Source organism: Marmota flaviventris, chromosome 8, assembly GCF_047511675.1.
Source record: "Marmota flaviventris isolate mMarFla1 chromosome 8, mMarFla1.hap1, whole genome shotgun sequence".
Taxonomy (NCBI): Eukaryota; Metazoa; Chordata; class Mammalia; order Rodentia; family Sciuridae; genus Marmota; species Marmota flaviventris.
Genome location: NC_092505.1, coordinates 28,773,739 through 28,800,261, shown reverse-complemented (window position 1 = coordinate 28,800,261; position 26,523 = coordinate 28,773,739). Strand labels below are relative to the sequence as shown.

The window sequence follows — 26,523 nt, the reverse complement described above, 5'->3', positions numbered from 1 at the left end:
GTTTCTCCTATAACTAATTACCACTGTGCTGAGAAATGGGAAGCGAGAAGGTTTTCCTGAATTTAGACTAAGCATATTCCATACAGTGCATCTGAGAGTTAAGAAATATTAATTTTGCAAAAAAAAAAAAAAACTCATTTATTTTCAGTGAATCTCTGAATTTAAACCAAATGTAGAGAAAGCATAATAAGGATTCTACATAAAAATTCCTTGATAATTAGAAAACAAATAATTTCATGACATTAAAGGATTTTTAATATAAAATCATCAATGCTTTTATATTCTGCAATTTAGTCCCTTAAAAATCGTATCTAAAAGATATTTTAAAGACCCATTGATAAGGTTTTTCCCATGTTTGGCAAACTTGTCAGGACATAAATTTCATTGAGGAATGATCATATTTACATTGAGATATAGGATGTACACAGACATGTGATAATACAATATTGCTCTTTTCCTATTCCTCTATGTGACAATATTGCTGTAAAATGGGGTATGATGACATCAATCTGACCACTTTTCTACCAGCCTTGTAGTTATTAAGTAGACTGCACTGAAAAATAACACTTTTGAAACTGGCTTTTCATTCTCCTTGCTGCTGGCTTGGCGAGAACACCAGGCCTGCTTCCTGACAGGTCAATTATTCTGGTACTCAGCTTCTTTGTACAGATGTGAAAGAACCCAAATCGCTGCTCATCATTCCCAGACATAGCCCAGCTGAGTTCCATTTGTTACCTTCACAAGGCCACAGAAATCAGAGATGAATGTACACTGAATGGTGACAAATGTCTAGGCCAGAGAAAAAGGCTAACTGCAGTGAAACTGACTTTTGGAGGGAGGATTCCAACGTGATCTTCTGTATTGGAGTTATCCACCCTGCTCATTAGTACTACGCTTGCAAGATATGGTAAAATTTAATGCTGGAGAAAATATCACCAATTTTTATCAATCTTGTATTTTCTTTTCATATCCTAAAAGTGAACCAATCGTGCCTTTAAAAATAAGGGTTTCTGCCCATGCCTGTGGATCACACTGTAAACTAATGTGAACATTTTATTTTTGCAGTGTATTATATTATATAAAATTTATGTTTTATAAAATTTCTTTGGTTAGACATACCTGTCAGTATATGCAAACGATATACATTTTCTTAAAGCCTTTTTTAAAATATCTTTTTGTATGAAGTACATTTAGACAAAAGGTTTTTATTAGGATTGGTGCACATAAAATTAATATAAAAATAAAAGGGGAGATTTGTTTTGTCATCCCACATTTTTATTTTAATAGCAATATTCATTATAAGCCTCTGGCTTACTGAAGGAGACTTTATAAATGGACTAGTTGAAACCTATATCAATCTTAGGTCCATCATAGAATGACTTTAAAGTATCTGTAGGTAAAAATTTTTCAAAACTAGAGAGAAGGAAAGAACTTTCCTAAGAAGAAACGTATTACAAACATGAAAGTGACCTTCCAAATCAGAACTTATGTTTCAGACTGGCAATGCCCACAGTAGAAAATGGCTGAGAAAAGAAAATATCCCATTCTACTACATTAAAAAAGGAGTAGTCACTGTGAATAACCTGTGATCTTGTATTTTCTACAGCCTGTCCCTAATGAACTGCACCCACATAAATATATGGAAATATGTTACAATCAAATTCAATGTCACAGAAACATATAAAACTTGGGGCAAATGTTTAAGAAGAATTTAAATTCAGAATCTATTTAAATTTTTATATCATTTTTGGTCAGATTCTGTACAATTCTTCTAATACAAAGAGAAAAATGACAGTGCCTGCTATATATTTTTCTATTTTTTAATAACTTTTTAGTTGTCAATGGACCTTTATTTTATTTATTTATATGTGGTGCTGAGGATTGAACCCAGTGCCTCACACATGCTAGGCAAGTGCTCTACCACTGAGCTACAACCCCAGCCTATATATCTTTAAATGTTCTCTGTCTAGTTTTCTAAGGAATATACTAAACTAGAACTGTAATAGAAATTGGTTTATTCATAGAATAAGTTTGGTTTACATTACAAATTGGGATACTCACCTTCTTCAGTAGTACGGACTGTTTTAGATTCACTATCCATTCCTTGGAACTCATTAAAATACGGTCGGACTTTAATTTCATAAGTGACTCCTTTTTTCAGATTGACTAAGACAGCACTTCGTTCAGTTGGGACTTTGGCATCTAAATTCTGCCATGAGGAGGTGGCTTGTAGGCCTGAAGTCTGACGATACATTACTCGGTAGCCTTGAATAAACTGAGGCTGGCGGTCAACCTGGAAAACACATCAAAGACCCTCTGAACCTGAAGGGAGGTGTGCCAGATTCACAAGAGACCTATCCTCTCTTCTTTGTCCCAGTTCAATCCACACACTTATCATCTCAGTTGAGACCAGGGCTTTCTAACTCATCTCCCTGCTTCCAATAACCTCTTCCAATCCCACATTCACATTGCCCCCAACATTATCTCCAAAATGAAGAGTAGGACAACTCTCTTGCATTCAACACCCATATTTATGGTTTTATATGTGATGTGGTATTTTTCAGGGATTTCCATTCTCATCACTTGTCTGCTCCTTAGACATTTTTGAGTTCTTACTAGTAGCTGCCAGGAATTCTGCTAAGCTCTGGGGATAAAATGGAAAAAGTTGGTAGAGCCAACTCTTGGCCTCCTGGTACTTTGAGTCCAGGTGGAAGGAAGGCATTATCATGCCTACTATGGCCAAGTTCAGTTACAGCATATATCAGAAATAAATGTAATGAATGACAGGCACCAGGAAATAAGAGCAGAAGAAGCTCAATGAGTTGGGAAGGGGAGGTAGTTTCCAGGACAAAAGTCAGATGATTTGCCATCTGCAATAAGAATAGAGTTTACCAGAGGAAAGGAAAGTGGGGACAAATGTGTAACCACCCTGTGGCTAGAGAGAGCATATAAAAGAGATTTCAGTTGTGAAACAAGTACTAATGTTTTAAATGCATATGAAAGCTTATACCCATTACCAAATATTCCATGAAAAAGTTTTTGTTAATTCAGTAGCTTCTTATTCTTTCAGTGGGCCTGCTCTGTACACAACTGAACTCTCTTATGTTTTCATTTACTTAAGGGACAATAGCTATTTTTAATAATGATCTGAGATTTTTAATTTAAAATTTAAATCAAATAGAACTTTTTATAGGTATTTTTATATGTATTTTGGTTCAGTCTCATGATAATTACATGAAAATCAAACAATATAAGTGCAAGTAGAAAAATAAACATGCTCCTTTTATACATTTATTAAACACTCTTCACAGGTATCTCAGAGTTTCTTCATTTGTAGGGAAAGGAATTTTAGGTTTTTTTCTTTATTTTTAAAGAGTTTTTATTCCTGTCCTATTTCTTAAGATGCTGTATTGAAGCAAAAATGGCGATGGTAACTTCTCCAATTAATATCTCATATTATAGTTTAATATTCATTTACTAAGAAGCTTTAAGCTTGATATATTTTACTGTCAAATCAAAAGTAAAGATTAATGGAGAGAAATAAAATCACCTCATTTCAGAATGGTTGTAAGAAAAAAGAAAGAGAGAGGTGATGATGGAAATGGTTATGTTAACTCTTAAAAAATTATTTATTCAATTGTCAGCTTGTTATGAACAAAAAATGTTTTTTTCATGAATTAACTTCTAACACCTCTTATTTAGATTCAGCATTGTTTTGTTTGTTAAGGGAAGTCAGCAAATCAATGAATATTAAGCTATTAGTTTTCAAATAATAAAAACGCAGAACTTCAATCAAAACAATGGAACAATTTTTTTTTCCATGTTCAGAATGTCCAAGCTAGAAATCTCTATGAAGTTGATGGGTCTGAGTGTGTGTGTATCTATATACAGCTAACTCCAGCCTTTCAGATGAGTCTCAACAAATATAAATTTCTTCACCCATTTGACAACTTTCTAACCCTCAAAGATTTTTCTGGAATTACTGCTACACTTGTATAAGATTATATCAAGAATGACTTACGATATTTGCCTGTCAGTAAATGGATGGATCTGTAGACTATCATGCTAAGTAAAAGACACCAGTTCCAGATACCAAAGGTGGAATGTTTTCACTGATATGTGGAAGCTAAACCACAATCAGGGGGATGGGGGATAGAAGTTCAGTGGAGTAGACAATGGGGATTGAAGTGAAGGGAGGAAGGATGGGAAAAGGAGAGAGTGGAATGAATCTGACATAACTTTCCTATGGACATACATGAATATACCACAGTGAATCTCACCATATAGTAAGTACATCCTCTGGAATATAATATATTCTACGTTTTAGTATTATATAAAAATGAATTCTACTGTCATGTATAACTAAAAGAAACCAATGAAAATAAATAAATAATTCGTTAAAATGACATTTTAATAAATGTGTAAAATCCCACTTAAGCAAAAAGAAAGAAAGAAAGAAAGAAAGAGGGAGGAAAAGGGGGAGCCCAGGTCTAACATAGAAGCTCGTGGTCTCTGAGTCCTCATCCATGTTACCAGTTTGTGTTCATAATGACTGACATATTTTTTTGAAAAGCAGGAGTCATTCTGACATCATAAAATAAGGCAACAAAGAAGCAAAATGTTAAATTTATAAGAGTCAAAGAGTGATGCTTTTCATCAAAACTGTCAAAGTTTAAAAAAAAGAAAAAAAACTTGCAGCATATGTTAAAACAACAACATCAAGCTTACATTTTATAAACTTCTCTGTGATGGCTTTAAGTGAATTTATATACTGAAAGAAAGACATAACTCACAATAATAGCTTGTTAATACTGAAAGAAGCAAGCTGTGTTTTTAAGAAGAACATTAAGCAGCTGTTTCCAGATGAAGGGAGTCTGTAAATCAGGGTAAATTGGTTTTATCCATGTTTGGTTTTCATTAATTAAGTGTTTTAGGGACTTTATGAAGCTAATGTTTACTACCCCACATCGCCTTGCTCACTTCAGTGGGCACTGTCTCCAACCCCTAGATAGTAATGGCCTACTTAATAGCCACGTGGTTTAACTTCAGTTTGTGCAGTTGCCAGGCATTTGGGGGGAGAGGAAATTTGTTGTTACAGGTGGAAGCAAAAATGAAAATGCTGAGCATTACCATTTAAACAAATAGGCTGGCTTTTATTGGATGTGTGTTCTACACCACTAACGTGTGGTGCTCATTTTGACAGGTAATCATTTTCAAGTTAAACCATACGCTTGTCACTAGTTTTATTAACATTCTGAGGAGAAGAAAAATGTGCTCTTAGAGTTGATTGCAATCAGAGTCTGGCCACAAATTTATAGGTTTATATGAGTTAAAAAAATACCACTGTATTTTGAAACATGTATTAAAAAGAATTGTATTAAGGAAGAAGTGAAATGATAAGGAAAACTTCAGATTTCCAGTATAAGACCTTGATTTCAAATAGAGTTTAGTCTCTTAAGTTTTCTGAGCCTTCCTATACTTATTTTGTTCAGATAATACCCTCAGCTCAAGGGTGCAAAAATAATCAGATGTCTAATTTCAGTAAAAACACTGTAAACTGTAGAGATGTGTAATGTTAAGGAGCTTTGTTTAAGAATCAATGTACTAAAAAGAAGTGGAATATATGGACTTTCAAATCAGTGTTGTTACTGAACCATTCAAGATGTTTAATAGCTACTTTTTCAATGAAACAAAAACAAAAACAAAAACATCCATTTAAATATACAATTCGAAGTGAGTTTTCTTTGATGGGCTTATCTGCTAAGGAACTGATCTGGTTCTAGTTGAGTTCAAAACAATATTATTTTCTATGTCAGTGTTGAGTGTTTTCGGAGTCAAATGGTCTGTGATCCTTTTGGCCTTGAACAGCAACAATAACAATCAAGCACAGGAATAATCATTGTTCAGTGAGTGACTATTTTTCTTTGTGGAACAGGTATTTTCTAATTGTCTTGCCTATCTTCATTAAAACAGTAGTAATTTGATCTTCTGAAATTAGCCATTGCTAACTATTGTTGCTGTAACTTCAGCCATGGGTGGGGCATGGGGATAATTTTTCAGTACAATGTCTTGTCTTTTCCATAGCTGAATCCTGTGGACCTTTGGTAAATCACCTCAGCTGCCCACAGATCAAATCACTTGGCTGGAGAATATATTCCTCCCCTTAAACTCCAACACATCTGTCATCCAAATGATAACAGTGTAACTATTTAAATAACCTACACATTTAGCAAGTTAAAATATTACAAAATTACAATTTCTTTGGCTATTGGTCCCACCCCCAATCAGACTTTTTTGGCTAAAACTTATCTCTCTCAAATACATTTTTTTCTTTCTTTTTTTTTTTTTTTTTTTTGTGGTGGTTGGTGGGTGGGGGTGAGGGTTTGCCAAGGATTGAACTCAGGGGCACTTGACCGCTGAGCCACATCCCCTGCCCTATTTTGTATTTTATTTAGAGACAGGGTCTCACTTAGTTGCTTAGGGTCTCACTTTTACAGAGGCTGGTTTTGAAGTTGTGACCCTCCTGCCTCAGCCTCTCAGGCATGCACCACCATGCCTGGCTTCAAATACATTCTTACCATATATGTAACTACAAACTGAAGGGGAACAATACCCTGAGATATTATTGAATATGTTACATTTAAAAAGAAAAATAAAGACCTATGAAAGCAACTGCTTCAATTGCTTAATAGGCAGTTATTAAAAGAATATTTTGAAAAACAGACGTGAAAGAAAAGGATTCTATACTCACAGAAATCCCTGCCCAAGAAAGAGATAGATAAGCAAACTGGCAATGTCAGCCTTCATGGGCTACAGAGATAAATATGACATGGTCCTTTCCTGGAAGAACTCCCAATATACAGACATGCAATTTTAATCTAATTTGATGTACTCTTTTAAACTTAGTGAATCTTAAAGCAATTAACTTCATAAACATGATGACTTTGATTCTTCCCCAAATATTTTCTTCACTTAGAAGTAGCTTAAAGAAGCTCCCTCATTTTGTTGCATGTGGATTTCCAGTTTTCCCAGCACCATTTGTTGAAGAGGCTATCTTTTCTCCAATGCGTGTTTTTGGCAACTTTGTCTAATATAAGATAATTGTAATTTTGTGGGTCAGTCTCTGTGTCCTCTATCCTGTACATGCACAAAACTCAACTCAAAGTGGATCAGGGACCTAGGAATTAAACCAGAGACTCTGCGTCTAATAGAAGAAAAAGTAAGCCATCATGTGGGATTAGGCTCCAACTTCCTTAACAAGGCTCCTATAGTGCAAGAATTAAAACCAAGAATCAATAAATGGGATGGAATCAAACTAAAAAGTTTCCTCTCAGCAAAAGAAACAATCTGTGAAGTGAACAGAGAGCCTACATCCTGGGAGCAAATTTTGACCCCTCACATATCAGATAGAGCACTAATCTCTAGGGTATATAAAGAACTCAAAAAGGTAAGCAACCCCCCCCCCAAAAAAAAAAAAAAAAATAACCCAATCAACAAATGGGCCAAAGACATGAACAGACACTTCTCAGAAGAGGATATACAATCAATCAACAAATATATTAAAAAAAAAAAGTTCATTATCTCTCGCAATTAGAGAAATGCAAATTCAAAACTATTCTAAGGTATCATCTCACTCCAGTCAGAATGGCAGCTCTTATAAAGACAAACAACAATAACTGTTGGTGAGGATGTGGGGAAAAAGGTACACTCATACATTGCTGGTGGGACTGCAAATTGGTGCAGCCAATATGGAAAGCAGTATGGATATTCCTTAGAAATCTGGGAATGGAACCACCATTTGACCCAGCTATCCCTCTCCTCGGTCTATACCCAAAAGACTTAAAAACAGCATACTACAGAGACACAGCCACATCAATGTTTATAGCAGCACAATTCACAATAACTAAACTGTAGAGCCAACCTAGATGTCCTTTAGTGGATGAATGGATAAAAAAAAAAATGTGGCATATATACACAATGGAATTTTACTCGGCAATAAAAGAATCATGAATCATGTTGAATCATGGCATTTTCAGGTAAATGGATGGTGTTGGAGAAGATAATGCTAAGTGAAGTTAGCCGATCCCCTCCCATGCCCCTCAGCCCTACCCCACTATGAGTCAGCATCCTTATATCAGAGAAAACTTTTGGCATTTGTTTTGGCAAATGTTTAACAAATGCCAAAAGTTTTCTCTGATAAAAGGATGCTGACTCATAGTGGGGTAGGGTTGAGGGGCATGGGAGGAATAGATGAATTCTAGATAGGGCAGAGGGGTGGGAGGGAAAGGGAGGTGGTAAGGGATTAGCAAGGATGGTGGAATGTGATAGACATCATTATCCAAAGTACATGTATGGAGACACGAATTGATGTGAACATACTTTAGATACAAACAGAGATATGAAAAATTATGCTGTATACATGTAATAAGAATTGTAGTGCATTCTGCTTTCATTTATTTTAAAAAATCAATAAAAAAGAAGCCCCCTCAAAATTTACAGAGGACATGTTTTCCATTAAGAATGGTGGAAAATCTGCTATGAAAAACACATTGTTTCCTGGCTTGGGTGGATTTGTATCCAGTCAAAGCTACTGAAAGATAGAATCATGGCAGTCTGTACCACTGGAATTATTGGAGAATTACATTACTTTCATGGGATTGGAAGAATAGAAACTGTTATGTACAGAACATAAAATAGGGCAATACAAAATTATAACAAAATAGAATTAGGAGTACTACAATACTAAACAGTCACTATAAACTTAGTCATATTTTTATTAAAATATTATCCATTTTGTACAAATAAATTAGAAAATTTGAACAATAATGAGGTTTCATTTAAGAAGTAACAAAATGTGTCACCCAGAATCATATATCAAAATTTCATTATTAAAAGTTATTCCTTTCAATTAAATATTTATATATAGCTTCTCTTTAAAGTAAAAAAGAAATAAGAATGCATATGTCAAGTCTGGTAATTTGGGGCTGGAGTGTAGGTCAGTAGTAGAGCGCTTATATAGCATGCTCAGGGTTCTGGGTTCAATCTCCAAAGTTACACACATAAAAAAAAGTTAAAAATTCAGGGACTTCCAGTCTTTACCTATAAATAAACAGGGGAGATTAGGGATACTATTCAACCTGTCTGCATTGTTTTTCTTTTATCGAGTATATAACTGGACTAAACATTTTATTTATTTTTATTCTAATTTGCTATATATGACAATAGAATGCATTACAGTTGATATTACACATATAGAGCATAGTTTTTCATATCTCTGGTTGTATACAAAGTATATTCACACCATTCTTGTCTTCATACCTGCACCTAGGGTAATGATGTCTACCTCATTCCACCATCTTTTGTATCCCCATGCCCCCTCCCTTCTCTGCCACCCCTTTGCCCTATCTGGAGTTCCTCTAATCCTCCCATGGATACTAAAGGGACACAGCCACATCGATGTTTATAACAGCACAATTCACAATAGCTAAACTTGGAATCCTAGATGGCCCTCAATAGGTGAATGGATAAAGAAAATGTCACACACACACACACACACACACACACACACACACACTGGAATATTACTCAGCAATAAAAGGGGATAAAATCATAGCATTTGCAGGTAAATGGATGGAGTTGGAGAATATAATGCTAAGTGAAGTTACCCAATCCCCAAAAAACAAATGCTGAATGTTTTCTCTGATATAAGGAGGCTGATTCATAGTGGGGTTGGGAGGAGGGGAGCATGGACTAAACATTCTTAACTGTTATTTTCATTTTTTCCTTTTGTTACACAATAATGTCTCCATATTTCTCAATATGGATGGGAAAGAATAATAGTGTCTTTTTTGGTGCCTATGATGGAATTAATCACTTCCTTTTCATTTAAATGTGTGCATAAATACTGTTATTGCAACCATTCATGTGTATCAGCAACTAGAATCACACCTTATGTGGTGCTATTCTCCATCTAGAACATAATTCATTCACAAAAAAAATGCTTGTTGAACTGGATTTGTTCAATGGAATTATCATGAGGAAGACATCAGTATGTTTCTCTTTATTGTGTTTTATATTCCAAACATAACTACTCACAAACTGACCAAAAATAACTAGTTTTGCATTCTCCTCTCTTAAGGGAGTTGGTAGGAATAGTGATAGAGTTCTTTCTCCGAAGTAACTTAGATTCTAAGAGCAGTAAACACATTATTTTAACTTTTTGTTTTCCTTCTACTTACATAATATCAAACAACAACAATAGAAACACAAGTACTGTCTAAATAAACAATATTGTAATTAAAGTGAAAACTCTTAACCATGCCCTCAAATGTTCACTACTTTAATAAATTCTGTCACATCCTCAGAGTGTTCCAAGTAGACGTACTCTTCTGACATTCCAATATGTATATTTTAATGGATTTTTCAGATTTATACTGGAGAGGGATTTGGACATAAATGAGAAGCTGGTGCTAACTATAGTGGGCACAGAGAATAGGATCTGGCTCCTTTAAAAACACAGTCGCACACATACAATAGGCACACACAGTAGCAGTATTCTCAAATACAATTGATATTTCTATTTTCATCCTATTTGTTGATTTCACTACAGCAGTTGCCATCTGATAAAAACATTTGCCATTTGAAATAAGTGTGTATTCTGACACATGTAATAATGCATGACACTTGAGCTTTCTTAACATTCATTAAAATATCAAATTATTACCTAAAGCTCACTAATTTTTTGACCACACATGCCAAATGATTAAAATTGTATAAATGTTTTGTGCTGTTGTATCACATTCACCTAAAAGAATATAAAGATGGCTTATTTAAATTCAGAAGATAACTTCATCAAAATTAAAATCTTTTGTGCTTCAAATAACACTGTAAAGAATGTAAAAAAACAACCCACAGGCTGGAAATATTTGCAAGTCATATATCAGATAAGTGACACATCTGGAATAAGTCTTTAAGAAGAAGACAAACAATTCAACTAGAAAATTCCAAAAATTTGAATAGATATTTCTCTAAATAGGTATACAAATGCCTAACAAGCACATGAAAAGAAGAACACCATTAGTCTAGAAAGAAATGAAGTCAAAATCACAGTGATAAACTACTATACACCCACTAGAATAGCCATAACCAAAAAGAGAAAGAATAATAAGTGTTAACAAGGATGGAAGAAAAGTTGGAATGAATTTGGAGGAAATTGGAATGTTAAAACATTGCTGTTTCGAATACACAATGATATCATCACTTTGAAGGTATTTTGCTACTTCATCAAAAAGTTAAGTGGGGAGTTTCCATATTATTCAACAATTCTTAGGTGTTCACCAAGAGCAATTAAATGTATGTCCACACCAAGATTTGCATACAAGGTGCCATTATTTATAATAGCCAAAATTCCAAACAACCCATCAGTAGGTAAATGGATAAAGAAAATATGATATACAATGTAGTGCTATTTGGAATCACTATCCTGGTAAAGAAGGGAATGAAATCCCACAATAGAATAGTACGTTTTGAGGAACAAAGTACTGACACATACTTCACAATGGATGAACACTAAATACATTATAGTGAATTAAAGAAGCCACATAAAAAAGACATTATTATATGAATCCATACCCAAGAAAGGTCTAGAATAGAGAGCAAATTACTAGTTGCACAGGGCTAGGATATATAGTACAGAGAATGCCTATAGTGGGCACAGGGTTTCATTTCAAAATGTATTCTAAAGTTAGATTTTGATGATAATTTCAAACCTCTATAAATATAATAAAAATATTTATTACACTTGTACACTTTGACATGTTACTTATACTTAATAAAAGTGTTAAAAATTTAGAAGATCGAAAAGGTCATGTTTATAATTTTTATTCTACTACTCCACTTACACATTTATCTATTGAGTATTTTCATGGGTTATACCTGGATTTTAAATGGTGAGCATTTTAATTATTTGTTTTGAGTTTGGTTATCTGCATTTTATTGTTATTTCTGGTTTCCTTAAAGTATTACAAAATATTTCATATAGTCTTTGTCACTATACATAAAGCTGTCCATAAAGCCTCATATAGTTTTTAACAACTTACTGTCCATGTGACCTGAACAGTAGTGGGAGTCAGTACAACAGGAGTGTGAAGGCGAACAAGGACGTCTCCTAGTTCCTTCTGTACTTGTCTGTGGTCCACTCCTTGTGCTGGTGGGCTGATATCTGCAGTTAGATGAAATGAAAATTCCTGATTTTTAGAAATTCATAATAAAATTCCAATTCACCTTATACAAGTCAAATTATCCTTCTAGAACTAATTATAGGGGAAAAAATTACAAACCTTTCATGACAAAGAGCATTTAAGCATGTGTGTGTGTGTGTGTGTGTGTGTGTGTGTGTGTACTTCACAATGGTAGGACATAAGTTGAAGGATATTAATCTTCGTTACAATGGTTTAATGAAAGAGCATTTAAAGTCCCTCATCTCCATTCAAACGCAGACACAGTATTGTGGAAGATCACTAGAATGATCCTTTAGAAAGAATGAAGTACATACTCTGAGACTTTTCTAGAAGGATTGGCTTTATGTAGATTTTAGAGCATTGAAGGATTTTCCCCAGTGGTCAATTGAGACATATCTGAACACGGAAGGTTAGAAATTTGTTGAATCCCTTGTTTCAGGTTGTGTTTTTCTACCCCTTGAACTATTTCAGTCTGGGAATATGGAAAGAAAAAATTGGGAGACTGGAACAATGAACTATGTCATTAAAGGTAAATAGAGTAGGAGAGAGAGGGGACAGAGCTCCTCAAATTCACAGTAACTGAAAAATTTAGAATACTGACAAAATATTCCAAAATAATAAATTTTGGCTAGAACTCCAATATCTGAATAGAGGAAATGCAGCTGCTTTCGGTGGTTAAGAAAAGAGGGAAAGAAAGAATGGTGATGTTTTGAATAAGACATGCTCAACTGTACATTGTATTGTCTCCTTATTCACCATTCACCTATTTACTTCCCTGTACAATGGTATATATTCTGTGTCTATTAAGACAAAATGGTAAGACATTTAATTGATATCAAACACTGAATTTCACACTCTTCAAGTTGTCTTTGACTGGTACACTTCAAAGTCAAGTTGAATTAAAACTACTTTATTTAAGGAAGGAGGTCCAATTTAAAATGATTTATTTTCTTCATCTTTTTTTCTCCTGTTTTCTCAGGCCACCATGCCACATTCTTGCAGAAATGTCTTTAAAGTGCATATCTTAGCTATAATTTAAATTGAGTAGACTAACTTAAATTGCAACATAAATACTTGGAAGCTATACTTGGGTGATTTTTTCCCCCTCATTTTCCTTCTTTGTTTCATCCTTAACAAAACTGCAAAGTACAATCTTATTGAAATTAGGGGAGGGGGGAGTCCCTTTATATGAACAATGTTAATCTTTGCCTACATAAGTACACTCAATTGTGATGTTGATGGTGTAAACATTTAGTAGCCTTAATGAAATAAACAATTTCTGTGTTCTCTGATATTTAAAATCTTTGTAAAATAAGAGCTCTTTGAAAGTTAGTGGTTGCAAAATGCAAAACTACTGAAAGTGAGGTATCAAAAATGATCCTGACATTCAGACAAACAACATGAGTTTTCCTATTAAATATATGTTAAAAGAACATAAGTCTTTTGCTCTAGATAGTCTCTCAACTGAAACAGGTCAGATCACAAACAACTTTTCATTAATCTTTCTTGACCTTTTCACCGAGAGTTATTTTATGAGTCAAGATTTAGTGACTGGCATAGTTATTGAATGATCAGGACAATCTGCCAGACTCAATCACACGCAAGACGTCCACATTCTATTATCTCCTTACCTCACACTGCAGTTGTACACACACACACACAAAAACTATTGCAACCCACACAGGTGTAAATGATCTAGGTACTAGGATTTCCTGAATTAAAATTATACATCTTTTCAATTTTGCATCCAATAATTTAATTTACTCATTAAATTTAGACACCCTATAAAGCAATTGGATCTAGGGAAGGTAAAATATAACTAGTTTCAGGTCTTCAGATTCTTTGTTGTGCTTTTTCTTTTTCCTGAGACAGGTTTTTTACCTACAGGCCTTTTATCATCAAGGAAAATTAATCACATTACTGCTTAGAGAACAATAGCAGAGTGGCATTCCCTCCTCTCTTGACTGTCATCATGTCAGCAACATTAGTCACGTGGTGACTTTATCTCACTTGATTCCTTTAAGGCACCTTCTCTGTTATAATGGCATGCTAGTTACTATCACTGAACTACATGGTAATTATAATAATATTTTATGGCTGTATAGTGCTTTTCATAGCACAAAATACTACTTTGAATTATATCTTGTTCAAAGCCTTTTACAAATAAGAAATAATTAACCCTTTCTCATAACTCTGTGGGGAGCAGTTTGCAGCAAATAATAAAGGCACTACTTCTATTGTATAATTCCCTTTACCTACTAGTAGAAAAGGAAACTATAATCTAGCATCCTGCATTCCATCTGAGATTCCAGTGACTTTTTAGTTGGAAGAGACAGGTTACTAAAGATGAGATGAGGACATCTCCATTTTGAAATCACATTTTGATATTCTAGGAGTTTTTATACTAGTCAAAAGAATGACAAGCCTCAGGAAGAAAACTTGATTTACTGTTTTCTATACTAAATTACTTTTTGAAACATTGGATTGAATAAAATACATCATAACTGTGGTCATTAAACTTTAGCACCAGCATCCCCAGGAGGGTATATTAAGATAGACACTGGCTGACCCCAGTGTTTTTGACTTGGAGCCTGAAAACCTGTGTTTCTAACTATCTCAGAGGATCCAGATGCTGCATTCTCAGGACAGTCACTGTACTATAAAAATAGAATTTCTGAAGTAATTTGGATACCCTATCTGAGCATCTATCCATTAAAATATCACTTTTTTTACTAGTATATAATTTCTTCCAAAGAAGGAGAATTTTTTAAAATTTTTATTTATTTTATTTTATCTTTTTTTTTCCCTCTTGTAAATATACTAAAGTCCTAGCTTAGTGGATTTACTTTTAACATGTAAATGTACCCGATTTAATTTTTCACTGCAAAGATCCTAACAGCTCCAGAGAAAGGAAAGGAAACATTTTAGCAAGGTGAACTGCTGACTTCTTTCTGCTTCACTAGATAAAGTCCAGTGAATCATTTTACAAAGCAGTGTACATACATGTACTTTTCCTCATGCAATCTCTTTGTTCTCAAATGTCCGTCTGATGCTTCTGGCTAGAACCAGTCATGTTTACAGCTATTGAAATTACCTTGTGTGCGCACAGGGTCTGACATAGGGCTTGGGTCACTGAGACCTTGGGGGTTGATCGCTCTGACCATGAACAAGTAGATTGTATTGGGTCGCAATCCTCTCACAGTATAAAGGGTGGTCTTTACATGGTTTGCCACTGTCTGCCAGCTATTGCTCACTGATTGGCTGAAATGCGAACAGAAATTTCAATTAAAGAACAGTCATACAGTTATTGGAAATGGAGTTGGGTAGCAATGACAAAGGTTAATGGCTGAAAATTAAACACACACACACACAACACTTGAAGTGTTCAGCCCAATAAATGAAACATTTGGATGAATTCAGTTTATTCAACAACAAAGCCGAGCCCACCTAACGGAAGTGCCATGCACAACAAAATTAAACTCAGCCCAGGAGATGTGACAGCCCTTTGCTAATGCATAGCAGCCCACTAAATGAATACCTGTAAAAGGAACAGAGGCCAAGATCACAACATCAAATTTATACAATAAGTATGGTCCTCATAAATGCATATATATACCTTGAAAAGAATTAACCTGCAGAAAGAATAAATGGACTACAGAGTAAATTATGCCAATATATTTTCCTGTTACAAGGTGTGTTTTCTTTTGCATCAATTCCACATGCAATATTATAATAGAGCCTTCTAAAACTACATATCTGTAAAAGAAGAAAGGAAGCATGTAATGAATATTTTCCCTTGGTTACATTTTTTTAAAAAAATTGTACATTACACAGAATTGTGATTTGGCATCTCAGACTGGTGAAAATATCTCTGAATATGTGTATGTGTGTGTGTGTGTGTGTAGACAGACCTTTTAGAGCCAGATGGATGGATGACATTTTAAAATACTTTGTCTATAGTCAAATGCTACTTTTGCTCACAATGAAGAAAAAATGGTATTAGGGAGGTTTCATTTTAGATGTCTTTAAGCATCAAACTATCAAACTGTATAAAAATAGTATTTTGAAATTTTGAAACTATGTACCTTTCATTATCTTAAATATGGATTCAAAAAGCTTAAAATGAAAGTGATCATTTGTCCTAATACTGACAAAGGACAAAGGCTATCCTTCAAAATGTATGATGTCATGATGTGAAATTGAACATGAAAGTAAATTAAGTATATTTTCCCATTTGCATAAGTATGCTATTAAATTCCCATAAAGTAATTTTATAATAATATTTGCTAATTTATCATTCATATCTGTAAGTTGATAAGATTTCAAATAATACATGAAAACATCTTTTCCTTTCTGCACTAAAACCACATGGAATCAGTTTCTTAATTTGGATTTACATTTTCTTGCAGACATATTTAATAGATTTATTCAAATATATAGCATAAAAACACTGGAATTAAGTTCTATCCTAATTATTAGGCATAAATATTCCAAAGTCTCATGCTTCAATAAATATTGCATAACATAAAAATGTGTCTGTCCCTAATTAAAGTATTGTCTTCCCAGTTCTAATGCCCCAATTCTCATTTTAAATACATATACTTGTCAGGAAAAATAAATGAGCTAAGTGATTGTGTCATGACTACATTTCTATAGATATAGACATAGATGATGCATATTTAATCCTACAATTAAGTTATAAATTAAAACATAAAGTCTGTTCTTGAATAAAGACTGATATAAAAGATAAATTCTTCAAATGCATCCATTGAACCCATTCTTATCATAACACAGCCAGATAGCTCAGGTGAGGCTTTAGTACTTAAGAGCTAAATTAAAAATACAACTAAGAAAAAAGAAATCATGCCATACCTGAAAGCTTCAATGATATATGCACTTGCTGGAAGAGTTCCAGGGGTACCTGGTTGCCAGGACAAGGTAACACTATTCTTAGTAACATCAGTGACCTGTGGTTTTGATGGTGGTCCTGGCAGGTCATTTAAGTCATAATTTTTACTGATTGTTGCTCCAGATTCTATAGAAGACAGACAGAAAAAACTTTGTTCCTGATCAGTCATGTTGACGTTGATGCTTACACGAAGAAAACAGTCTACTAAAGAAGTTGGCTTAGATGGTGAACAATTCATCTTCATTAATCAGTAGCATCTATGTAAGTGAATATCTGCTTTTCTCACACATTAGTAAATGCAAACTCTACTTTCACACATGATCACTAGAATTGCCTGCACTTAAGAGGATGTAAAATAACAAAAGTTTTCAAGAACAAATGTACTAAATTTCACAAATGTAATGCTGAGTGTGAACTGGTAGAGGGATTAAAAAGTGGTATTAAATGTAAAGACTTAGATTTACATTCAATCAATTAAAATTTTGATTGTCCACTACCTTGTTATTTAATAATGAACCATCATTATGAGGCTCAAGATTTCTGCTGCTAAGATGGTTCACAAAGAGCTCACCTGTCACATCCAGCACTGCACTCCAGGAAGTCTCCCCACTTGAACTTGTAGCCACACAAGTGTAAGTGCCAGTGTCAGAAATCTAGCATGCATGGAAGGAGAGAATTCAACTGTAATCAATGTGCAGAATAATTACTCAATCTCAACCAGGCAATATTTGATTTTTTTTAAGTGAGGGATACCATTTGCCCATCTAAATAATGCATTAATTTTATATATATATGAAATATTAAAATAAATTCATACAATGTTATTCATAGCATTGATTTAAAAGTTTTCAAAATTATATTTCTACAATTAAATGTTATTGGATAAATTCTATTTGTCTTTTTTCCTTTTTGATAATACTAATCTCTTAATTCCATTTTATAATGGAGCCTATCGTGCCAGAGTTAAATATAGACAACTCAGGACAGAATTCATTCATAATATCATAAGGCTACACACCATCAGTAATGAAAAGCTGTCTTTTCTGTTTCAAATAAACTATTTACTCTGGTATAAATTAGCAATGAGATAATAGGAGGCGATACTTTCTTTCTTTTCAAAAACATGAAAAAAAAGAAGAAAAATATTTTTTAAGAAGAAAAAAATTTTTTTTTTGTCTTTTAACGAGTTCAGTACTCACTTCTATGTTAATTGTAGCAGTGCAGAATACAGTAAAAGAAAGTTGTGTCATACATAAATCAACAAATACTGACTATGGAGTTAGTGTTGAAAGGGATCATAAAAATAATCTAACAAAATTTAAACATTTTTAAAAACTGACATTTCATTGAGGACTGAAAATGTTTTCATTACTCATTGAAGAATAGCCAACGACATTTAAAAAGAGGTCTCTTTTACAAATCTAAGCCAAAAGATTCTCTCAGTATACTTTGAAAATAGCCCCAAGGTCAATAAAAGATAAAGTCCTCACTGTGGTTGAGCCTTGTGGGCTTCCATGGTAAACAACACTCACTTATGTTGGGTTTAGGAGAATAGGAAAAGTGAGACTGGGAAGAGAGGCTCATGAAAAAAGAGAATAAAGCAAGGCAGAAGACATAGATTAAAACTGTGATGAACTTGAACTTAATTGTTGGTGAAATGTGGGAGTTCATAGAATATTACATCTGTCAGGTTCAAAATGTAAGTGTATTGATGATTCCAGCTTTCAGAATGGATTCTCAGGTATATCATTAGTGCATGGATGTTACTGCCATTTCACTGTTTTAATTGATTTTAAATGTCATTATGTATTTTAACTTAAGTTTCAAATTGCTCTGGCACGTCATTCTTTGCCATATTATCTCCGTACAATTGTCTTCTATTACACAGAGGGATGATGGGAATAGCCATTGCAGAATGAGCCATTCTTTCAAATGTGGCTGGGTGCACATTATAGTCATTAGAAATCTTTGCATTTAAGAAGCATCACTCACAAACTAAATATAATGAGCGGAGGTTGGATTTTAATGGGATGTTCATTTGAATATGGACTGTGAAAGAGTAAAAAAATTTGCATTTTATTATAGCTGTTGAACTAAAGCGTAGCACTTGTTATTCTGTGCAAATGCTAAAAGAAGAGTATGTAGGTGATGCTTCTTAACTGTAGCTCCTTGTCATTGTGTGGAGATACAACCTGACATTAGCGGTGGTAGGTAGGTTTTAATGAGTACTGGAATATTCTACATCTCAAAAGATACAGATTCAGTTACCAATTAGCTGGACTATGAGAACACTGTATTCATCATGTTATTTTTTTCTCTTGCTTTACATACTGAAAAGGAAATAGTGAGACACAAAAGAACATGACCTATAGAAAACCTTTCTTGATTATACAAGTGAAACACTGAAAAGCCTATTGAATCCTCCTGGAAAGAGACTCATTTTACAGAAAAAGAATGATGTGCTTACTTTGGTGTTTATCAAATGTCTGAATATCATTGATAAATCTCACTATTTTATCACCATAATCATCAGCACTTCACTCTCTTTTATTGTTTTAACTTTAAATAATAACTTCTCTGGACAGGAATGCTTCACTTCTCTTCCAACCTTATCTATTCATCTCACCAATTGCTTTAAGAGGTGCATATTCTAGCTCACTCCATCCTACTTTTCTCCTTGTGCAGTTGGCTACAGACAAGCCCCTAGGAGCTGGCATCTTAGAGACTACTCAGAAGCCTGTCAGGGCTCCGAGTTTGACATCATCAAGCATGCACCTTTAATTGCTTCTTTCAAACACTCCTAGGAATCTTGACTCTTCGAGAATACCCTTTAATTCAACAATACAGCAAAAATGCATTAACCTCCATGGCCCTAGGCTGCCTTAGGCCCAGAGAGAGAGGTTAAAGTGTTTACCCAAGGAGAGCTGGCATTAATTTTTTAATAACTTCCATTTTGTTCAAACAAAGTTAATAACTAATTTACAATCAATGAAAGGACAGATTAAAAAGAGTCTGTATTAATTTATTTTCCTTTAACTGAACTTGGCGGTAGTTTTGTTACTTAAGAGCAATAATTAATGCCTATGTCTCAAAATCATATATGTGTTTGTGGTGTGTGTGTGTGTGTGTGTGTGAGTGTGTGTGTGTGTGAGTGTGTGTGTGTGTGTTTATATATACACATATACACAGAATAAAAAATGTACGCATGTATTTGCTACAAAAGTAGGATCATTCTTCTATTTGGCGTGTGTGTGTGTGTGTGTGTTACAGTGATAAATAACCAGATAAACATATAAGTGTAGATAACATTTCCCATCATATGGGAAGAACCCTTTTCATTTGAAAACATTTATAGTAGAACATTTTTTACTTTCCTCCTTGGCTTCTGAATGTGAAAATTGAGCAACATGGTTTTGCTTGTTTGTTTTTTCTTTATCTTTCATTCCCAATTTCTACCTGGATATCAATTTCTACTAACTGTTCTTCAACTGAAAAAAATGAATTGTTTTCAATCCATTTTTCCTCATGCATTATATTATACCCAGTATCTTAATTCTGGCTCTCAATCCCAGTGCTATGAATATATTCTCCAGCTTTAGTGTAACGCTTGCAACATGGGACAAGTAGGGTAGAGTAACTATTCTTGGTTGAATATACTGGCAGAGAACAGATATCCCTCATGGTGACATTCACCTGGATTTCACAATTTCCATATTCCACCTGAGTAAATTGAAAACCATTGGTTTCAAGGTTTTAAGATATCTCGTTTGTGACTTTCGTACATAGGATTGCAATGCCTATTTGGGTAGGAGATGATCTTCCTTGTTGACATAGAGGAAGGAGGCAGGAATATTGAGAAAGTCCACATAGCAATGTACTAAAGGCAGCCTCCCACCAGCAGCAAGTAAACTGAGGTTGTTAATCCAGCAGACCCAAATAACTCTAGGCTACCAGCAGTCATGGTGATGGGAGCAAATCTATCCTGTCAATCTTCATATGAGCCCTCATCTCCTCTAACTGGCACCTCCGATTATACCTCTAAAACAAGTGGCCCTATTAAGTCATGGTCATGCTTCTAACTCACATAAGCTGTGAGATATTAATAATTGTTTTACTTCCAATACTGTTACATTGTAACAGACAGTTAAAAAATATTCAGAAGCACACATATTATTTTGAGTTGCTCCTGAAGAAGTACCAACTTGCTAAATTTCCAGGAATGGTTGCATAAATTTCAGTTAAAAGATCACCAACAATTTGTTCTCATCCTGGGGTTTAAATGAAAAACCCCACAGCAACATCCCCTAAAACCTAAGGGTTTCCTCTAACTAGCCAAACCTGCCTTTCCTGCATTCAGTCTAATCCCTTTATTTTTTCTACACAATTTTTTGACCAAGCCAATTTATCTACATCTTGCTATGATATCCCTTTCATCAGTGATAGTAAAATGAGAAGCATCTGTCACTTTTTCAAAGGATTTTATATATTCTACTACTATCCTTAAATCATTAAACTATGATTTATAGTTTCAATGATTACATACATAGCAGATGTGATACAAGAGTAAAAAGATTCTAGGTCTGTTTTGAATTTATGAGTGACATAAGGAAAAGACCCTTGCTCTAATTTCAACTAAGAATTTTCACAGTAAGAAGTAACATGCACAGAAGGCATGCTAAGATGTAAGATTTTAAGTTCACCACAAAATATTTCCCTATAACAGTTCTTATGTTAAGACAAGGACTCAAATGCAAACCAAATATTGCTTACCCGTAAATTCTTAATTTGCAGTGTTCCTTGCTCTTGTATAGATGCTCTTGAATCTCTACCCAGAAAAGTAAATCCCTCCTTTAACCAGCTAATGACTGGAAGAGGATCACCAGTGGCTTTACATTTTAGTAATGCTGTACCATCGACTGCTAGTGTTTGGTTTACTGGGCCTTGTAAGATTATGGGCGGAGGTCTATCTGTCAAAACTGAAGAATAAAGATACATTTAGTATATTTTAACTCCTATGCATTCAATAGTCTTAAAGTACTGATATTGTAAGTAATGTGAAAACCCCAAAGCCAAACATATTACTTAGAATTTACTTTGTGTATTTATTCAATACCCATCATATATATCATATATGTGCATATTAATCCAATACATAAGATATATATTTAAAAATCCTCCCAGAAAATAAAAAAGAATAGTGGATTTAAATTATTGTTTAGCAACTGTGATGAAAAAAAATAGTTTCTTTTCTCCAAAAAGTTATTTTTTATTACCAGGTAAATAATTAGAAAAGTAATTTTGCTTGAGGTTCTCAATTCCTTTGTCCATCCATGTTTGTAAACACCAATTTTCATGACTCTGTCTCCATCTGTATGCATCATATTTACACTAGAGTTCACAGATTTCGGTAAGAAATCATTAAAATTGTCAGGCCTCTATACGAACCACCCATGACAAAACCAATCAATTTTAATTTAAATTAGAACTTAGGATAATAGGTCCCCTGCAAGTCAAGACACTGTAGACCCCAATGAACCTGAATTTATTATATTGATAATAAAAAAAACTATGATAAACCATAGAACAATTACTTGGTCATACACCAAAATTATAACTACTTATTTCACTGATTTTTTGGATCACATTCTTCATTTTAGAAACAAATGAAGAAGCTTAAGAGAATGTGGGAGCCCAATATTACAATAATTCTGAGACATCTGGCAATAATTTGGCAAATAGAAATTTAGGCTAATGGTTTTACATAAATCGTTTATGAGCCAAAACTAGATCAATGGATTTGTTTTTAATATGGGGAGAAAAATAGGTCTTCAGAGTCTAACTTATTTATCAAATTATAAATGTTACGTCTTTGCTTCAAATTAAGTTCTTCATAAGAATTCCAGTAATTTCTTTTAATCTGCTTTTATTGTCATATCTCTGAAATCATTAGATGTAGCCAAAGGTCATCTAATAAGTCCCCTCTGCCTTTTTCTTCTTCTTCTTTTTTTAATGCCTAAATGAGTGGTTCATTGTCTTTTGAATGACTTCGATCAATAAGTGAATTGAAAATCTCCTGGCCAGAGGAATTCTCACTTTCAAGGATGTTATGGGTGAAAGATGACCACAAGGTTTCCATGACATTAAGGTCAAAGTTTAAATGAACATTTAGGGTTTCCAGTGATCTGTGAACAACTCCATGGTCTTCTCTAACTATGCATTATAAATCCTCAATAAACCATTCATGTAAGATTATGGTTTGACATTTATAGTCAGCATAAGACAGAAATGCATTTCAGTTCCCAGTCCTTTTAGATTCTATTCATCCCACCCATAGAGTTTTCTTTACAAGATTTTTTTTTAACTTTAGGAAATAAGGGTAAAGGAAAAAAGTGAATAACCATGAGAAGATCTTTTAGAGGTCTATTTTGAAACTTAAGTATTTGGGAACATCTTAGCTCAATCCATAATCGGTACAATTGTAACTCAGCATGACATATTTCATCACTATTAGCAAGAGTATATGAATACTATATGAATGTTTAAATTAAAAATATGCTCAGTAATTGAGTTTAATGTCAAAGATATAACAAAAACATGGGTACAGATGGAATAAGCACTTGTTTCTCTGAATATGATATATATTTTTCATTTTACAATTTCAATTGACTCAAAATTGCCCTAGATCTTATCAAAAAGTACACCTAAAATGAAAATGATGGCTTACATGTGATTAAATCACTAACTAATCTGAAAAACCTAAAGTATGACTAGAAGCTGAAGTCATCAGCCAAGGACACAACTTCATATTTAGAGATAGTTATTCATAATAACTTTGACTTTTTGATTGCTTAAGTAAAAATCAATGTAGGAATTAATATTCAAAAAAGTTGTAACAAAATGCTCAGAACCATCTCAGTCAAACTGAAATTTTAAACTTGATCATGACCTTTTAAATTTTGACCTAGAATAGATATTCTAGCTGTGAGATATGATCAACTAACATAAGTTTTCAATTCATTGTATCAAAAATAATTCTCAATATCTACCTGTCTCATGAACCCTATCAGTTGAAACCACTACCTCTTCTAATTCACTCATTTTGTTTTCTACATATATGGTCTACTTTTTTCGTAGCAAATTATTCATTTAAGCTCAGTCTCTCTCATGTAAACTGCTACAAGTAGCTAGATTATAGTAGATATTTTAAGCATTATGTTTGAAATATTTTATAGCAATTTAGAGTAAATCTTAGGTTTAGGCCCAGATATCTTGTTTTCCAATATAAATACGTAGAAATTTTTACTGATAGAATATATGAGTACTTTTAAAATATTCATAATTATCTTTCACTCTTTTTAAATAAACAAAGAGGTAGAAACCATCAAAGAGGCTTTAAGGAAGCACTGCCTATTTAAGGAAGGATTTCTCATCACTGTTACCCTTGAACCTGACTTCTTCTTTCAGCTCCATGGCCATAAATCTCCAGAGCATCAGCAGGTGCAGACATTAATGACTCAATGTCTTCACAGCCAGTGTTTGTCTGTCCTATTTATTCCCATTCCTGACATTGTGCTGAATCAGGCCATACCATGGACAGATATTAAAAAATACTGCCTTTCTATTAATTTTAAATGACCTTTTAATCTACATGTAAATTCAAATTGTATGAAAGCACATTGAAATTTAACCAGCAGAGAATTAGAGAAACCACAGACGAAAAGTCTTATATCTCAGAAATGAGCATGAGAAGGGAAAACAAACACAAAAAGCTCACCAATATAAGACAGCAATAGAAAGTTTTAAGGCATGGAAGAATAGGGAATAAATTCATGCTCAGAGGCTCAAAAAATAGCTAGAACTTCCTAACTGTCAATTGTGATGAATCTTGGGGAAAGATCAGAACCTTTTCAACTTTCACTCTGAATGTAAGGGTCTCAGTTAAGATTCAAAGTATATACGTGCAAGTAAAAAATAATAATTTTAGCATTCATCAGTGCTTCCAAAAGTATTTAATTAATTTAACTTAGTGAATATATAATTAAAGGCAGAGGAATGTCATAATGTGATTAGCTAACTAAAAAACTAATTCTCTGTTTCACTGATAATATTAAAGATGATATCTCTTATTCTGCAGTAAAATATAAAATTATTAACATCTTTGAGAAGCAGTCATGTCAACATAAGACTAACTAAAAGTATTCAGATTACATGTGTAAACACAATAATTTTGATGTCATTTCTTTAAAATTACTTTAAATTTAAAATTAAAATTTCTTTCAAATCACTGTTTTTAAGATTAAAATGGGCTGCCTTTGGGAAAATAAATGGCATTAAATGAAATACTGGCAGGTAAATTAAAAACTGTTAAAATGTGTTACTTTACCTAGATTTAAATTTAGAGGATAAACATTGATTTAAACCATTTAACAAATAGAAAAACCCCACATTTAATGTGTATCTTGAAATAAAAATCATATATTTTATGAGACGAATCCAAAAACAATATCGCACCATCGGTAACCTCCAGTTGAGCTTTTGCTAAAATGCTTCCTGCCACAGTCAAGGCCTGGCAGATGTAGTAACCCGCATCTGAGCGCTGAATGTTGGTAATGGTGAGGTCTCCAGTTGGTGACACTGAACATCTACTGTTGGGCTGCTGGGGTTGGTTTGGGAAAAGTAGGTTCTGTAGAAGCAAACACAATCTTATCAATATTTTTTTAAGCATTTACAAGGAAAATTGCATTAACAACAAATATTTTAGTTATGAAAAATATGATTGGTAAAAAGATGTACAGATTTAAACAAAAAAAGTTTCCAAAATAATTATAGGTCTGGTAGTGGGAAAACTAACTGGGAAAGTTTCCAATCATGGTGTATGCTCTATGACCTCAACATACTTCAGTTGAAGGAATAATCACCCGCATTTTTAAAGAGCTGGATCTGTCTTTAATTTTTAAGTTTTGATTGGCATATAATGCTTGTACATTTTAATGGGCTACAGTATAAAAATTCAACACATATATACAGCATGTAATGATAAAATCAGGGTAACATTAAGGTTTCTTGATCTCAGCCATTTACTCTCTCTAAAATAAGTTTTCCTCATCTATAAAATGGGCAGCATAATTCTCATATGATTTAACTCCTACACAAGGTAAGGATCGAGAGAGTAACAATAAATGTGTAGGTGTTTTTTAAACTTACAAGAAACAAAGAATGTAAAATATAATTGCAATTGTTACTGATAATTTTGAATATTTTAGGACAACAAATTCAATTTTAACATTTTTCAAAATGTGTGTGTCTTTGACTGACAGAAAAAGCTGAGTGTATTGCTATAATGCACTGCAAATCATGACAACATCCCAAAGAGCT

The 26,523-nt window shown here is 33.6% G+C and overlaps 1 protein-coding gene across 1 annotated transcript in view; it reads right to left on the bottom strand.

The window, feature by feature from the left end:
* The window catches only part of Robo2 (roundabout guidance receptor 2), a 550,514-nt gene that overhangs the window by 70,242 nt on the left and 453,749 nt on the right, over positions 1–26,523 (bottom strand). Inside the window, exons 10-16 of the mRNA XM_027929088.2 lie at positions 25,660–25,831; positions 21,919–22,124; positions 17,720–17,801; positions 17,112–17,274; positions 15,334–15,500; positions 12,099–12,220; positions 2,062–2,293 (exon numbers count right to left, since the gene is read on the bottom strand). Coding sequence (XP_027784889.2) covers positions 2,062–2,293; positions 12,099–12,220; positions 15,334–15,500; positions 17,112–17,274; positions 17,720–17,801; positions 21,919–22,124; positions 25,660–25,831 — 1,144 coding nt within the window. The remainder of the gene's footprint in view (positions 1–2,061; positions 2,294–12,098; positions 12,221–15,333; positions 15,501–17,111; positions 17,275–17,719; positions 17,802–21,918; positions 22,125–25,659; positions 25,832–26,523) is intronic.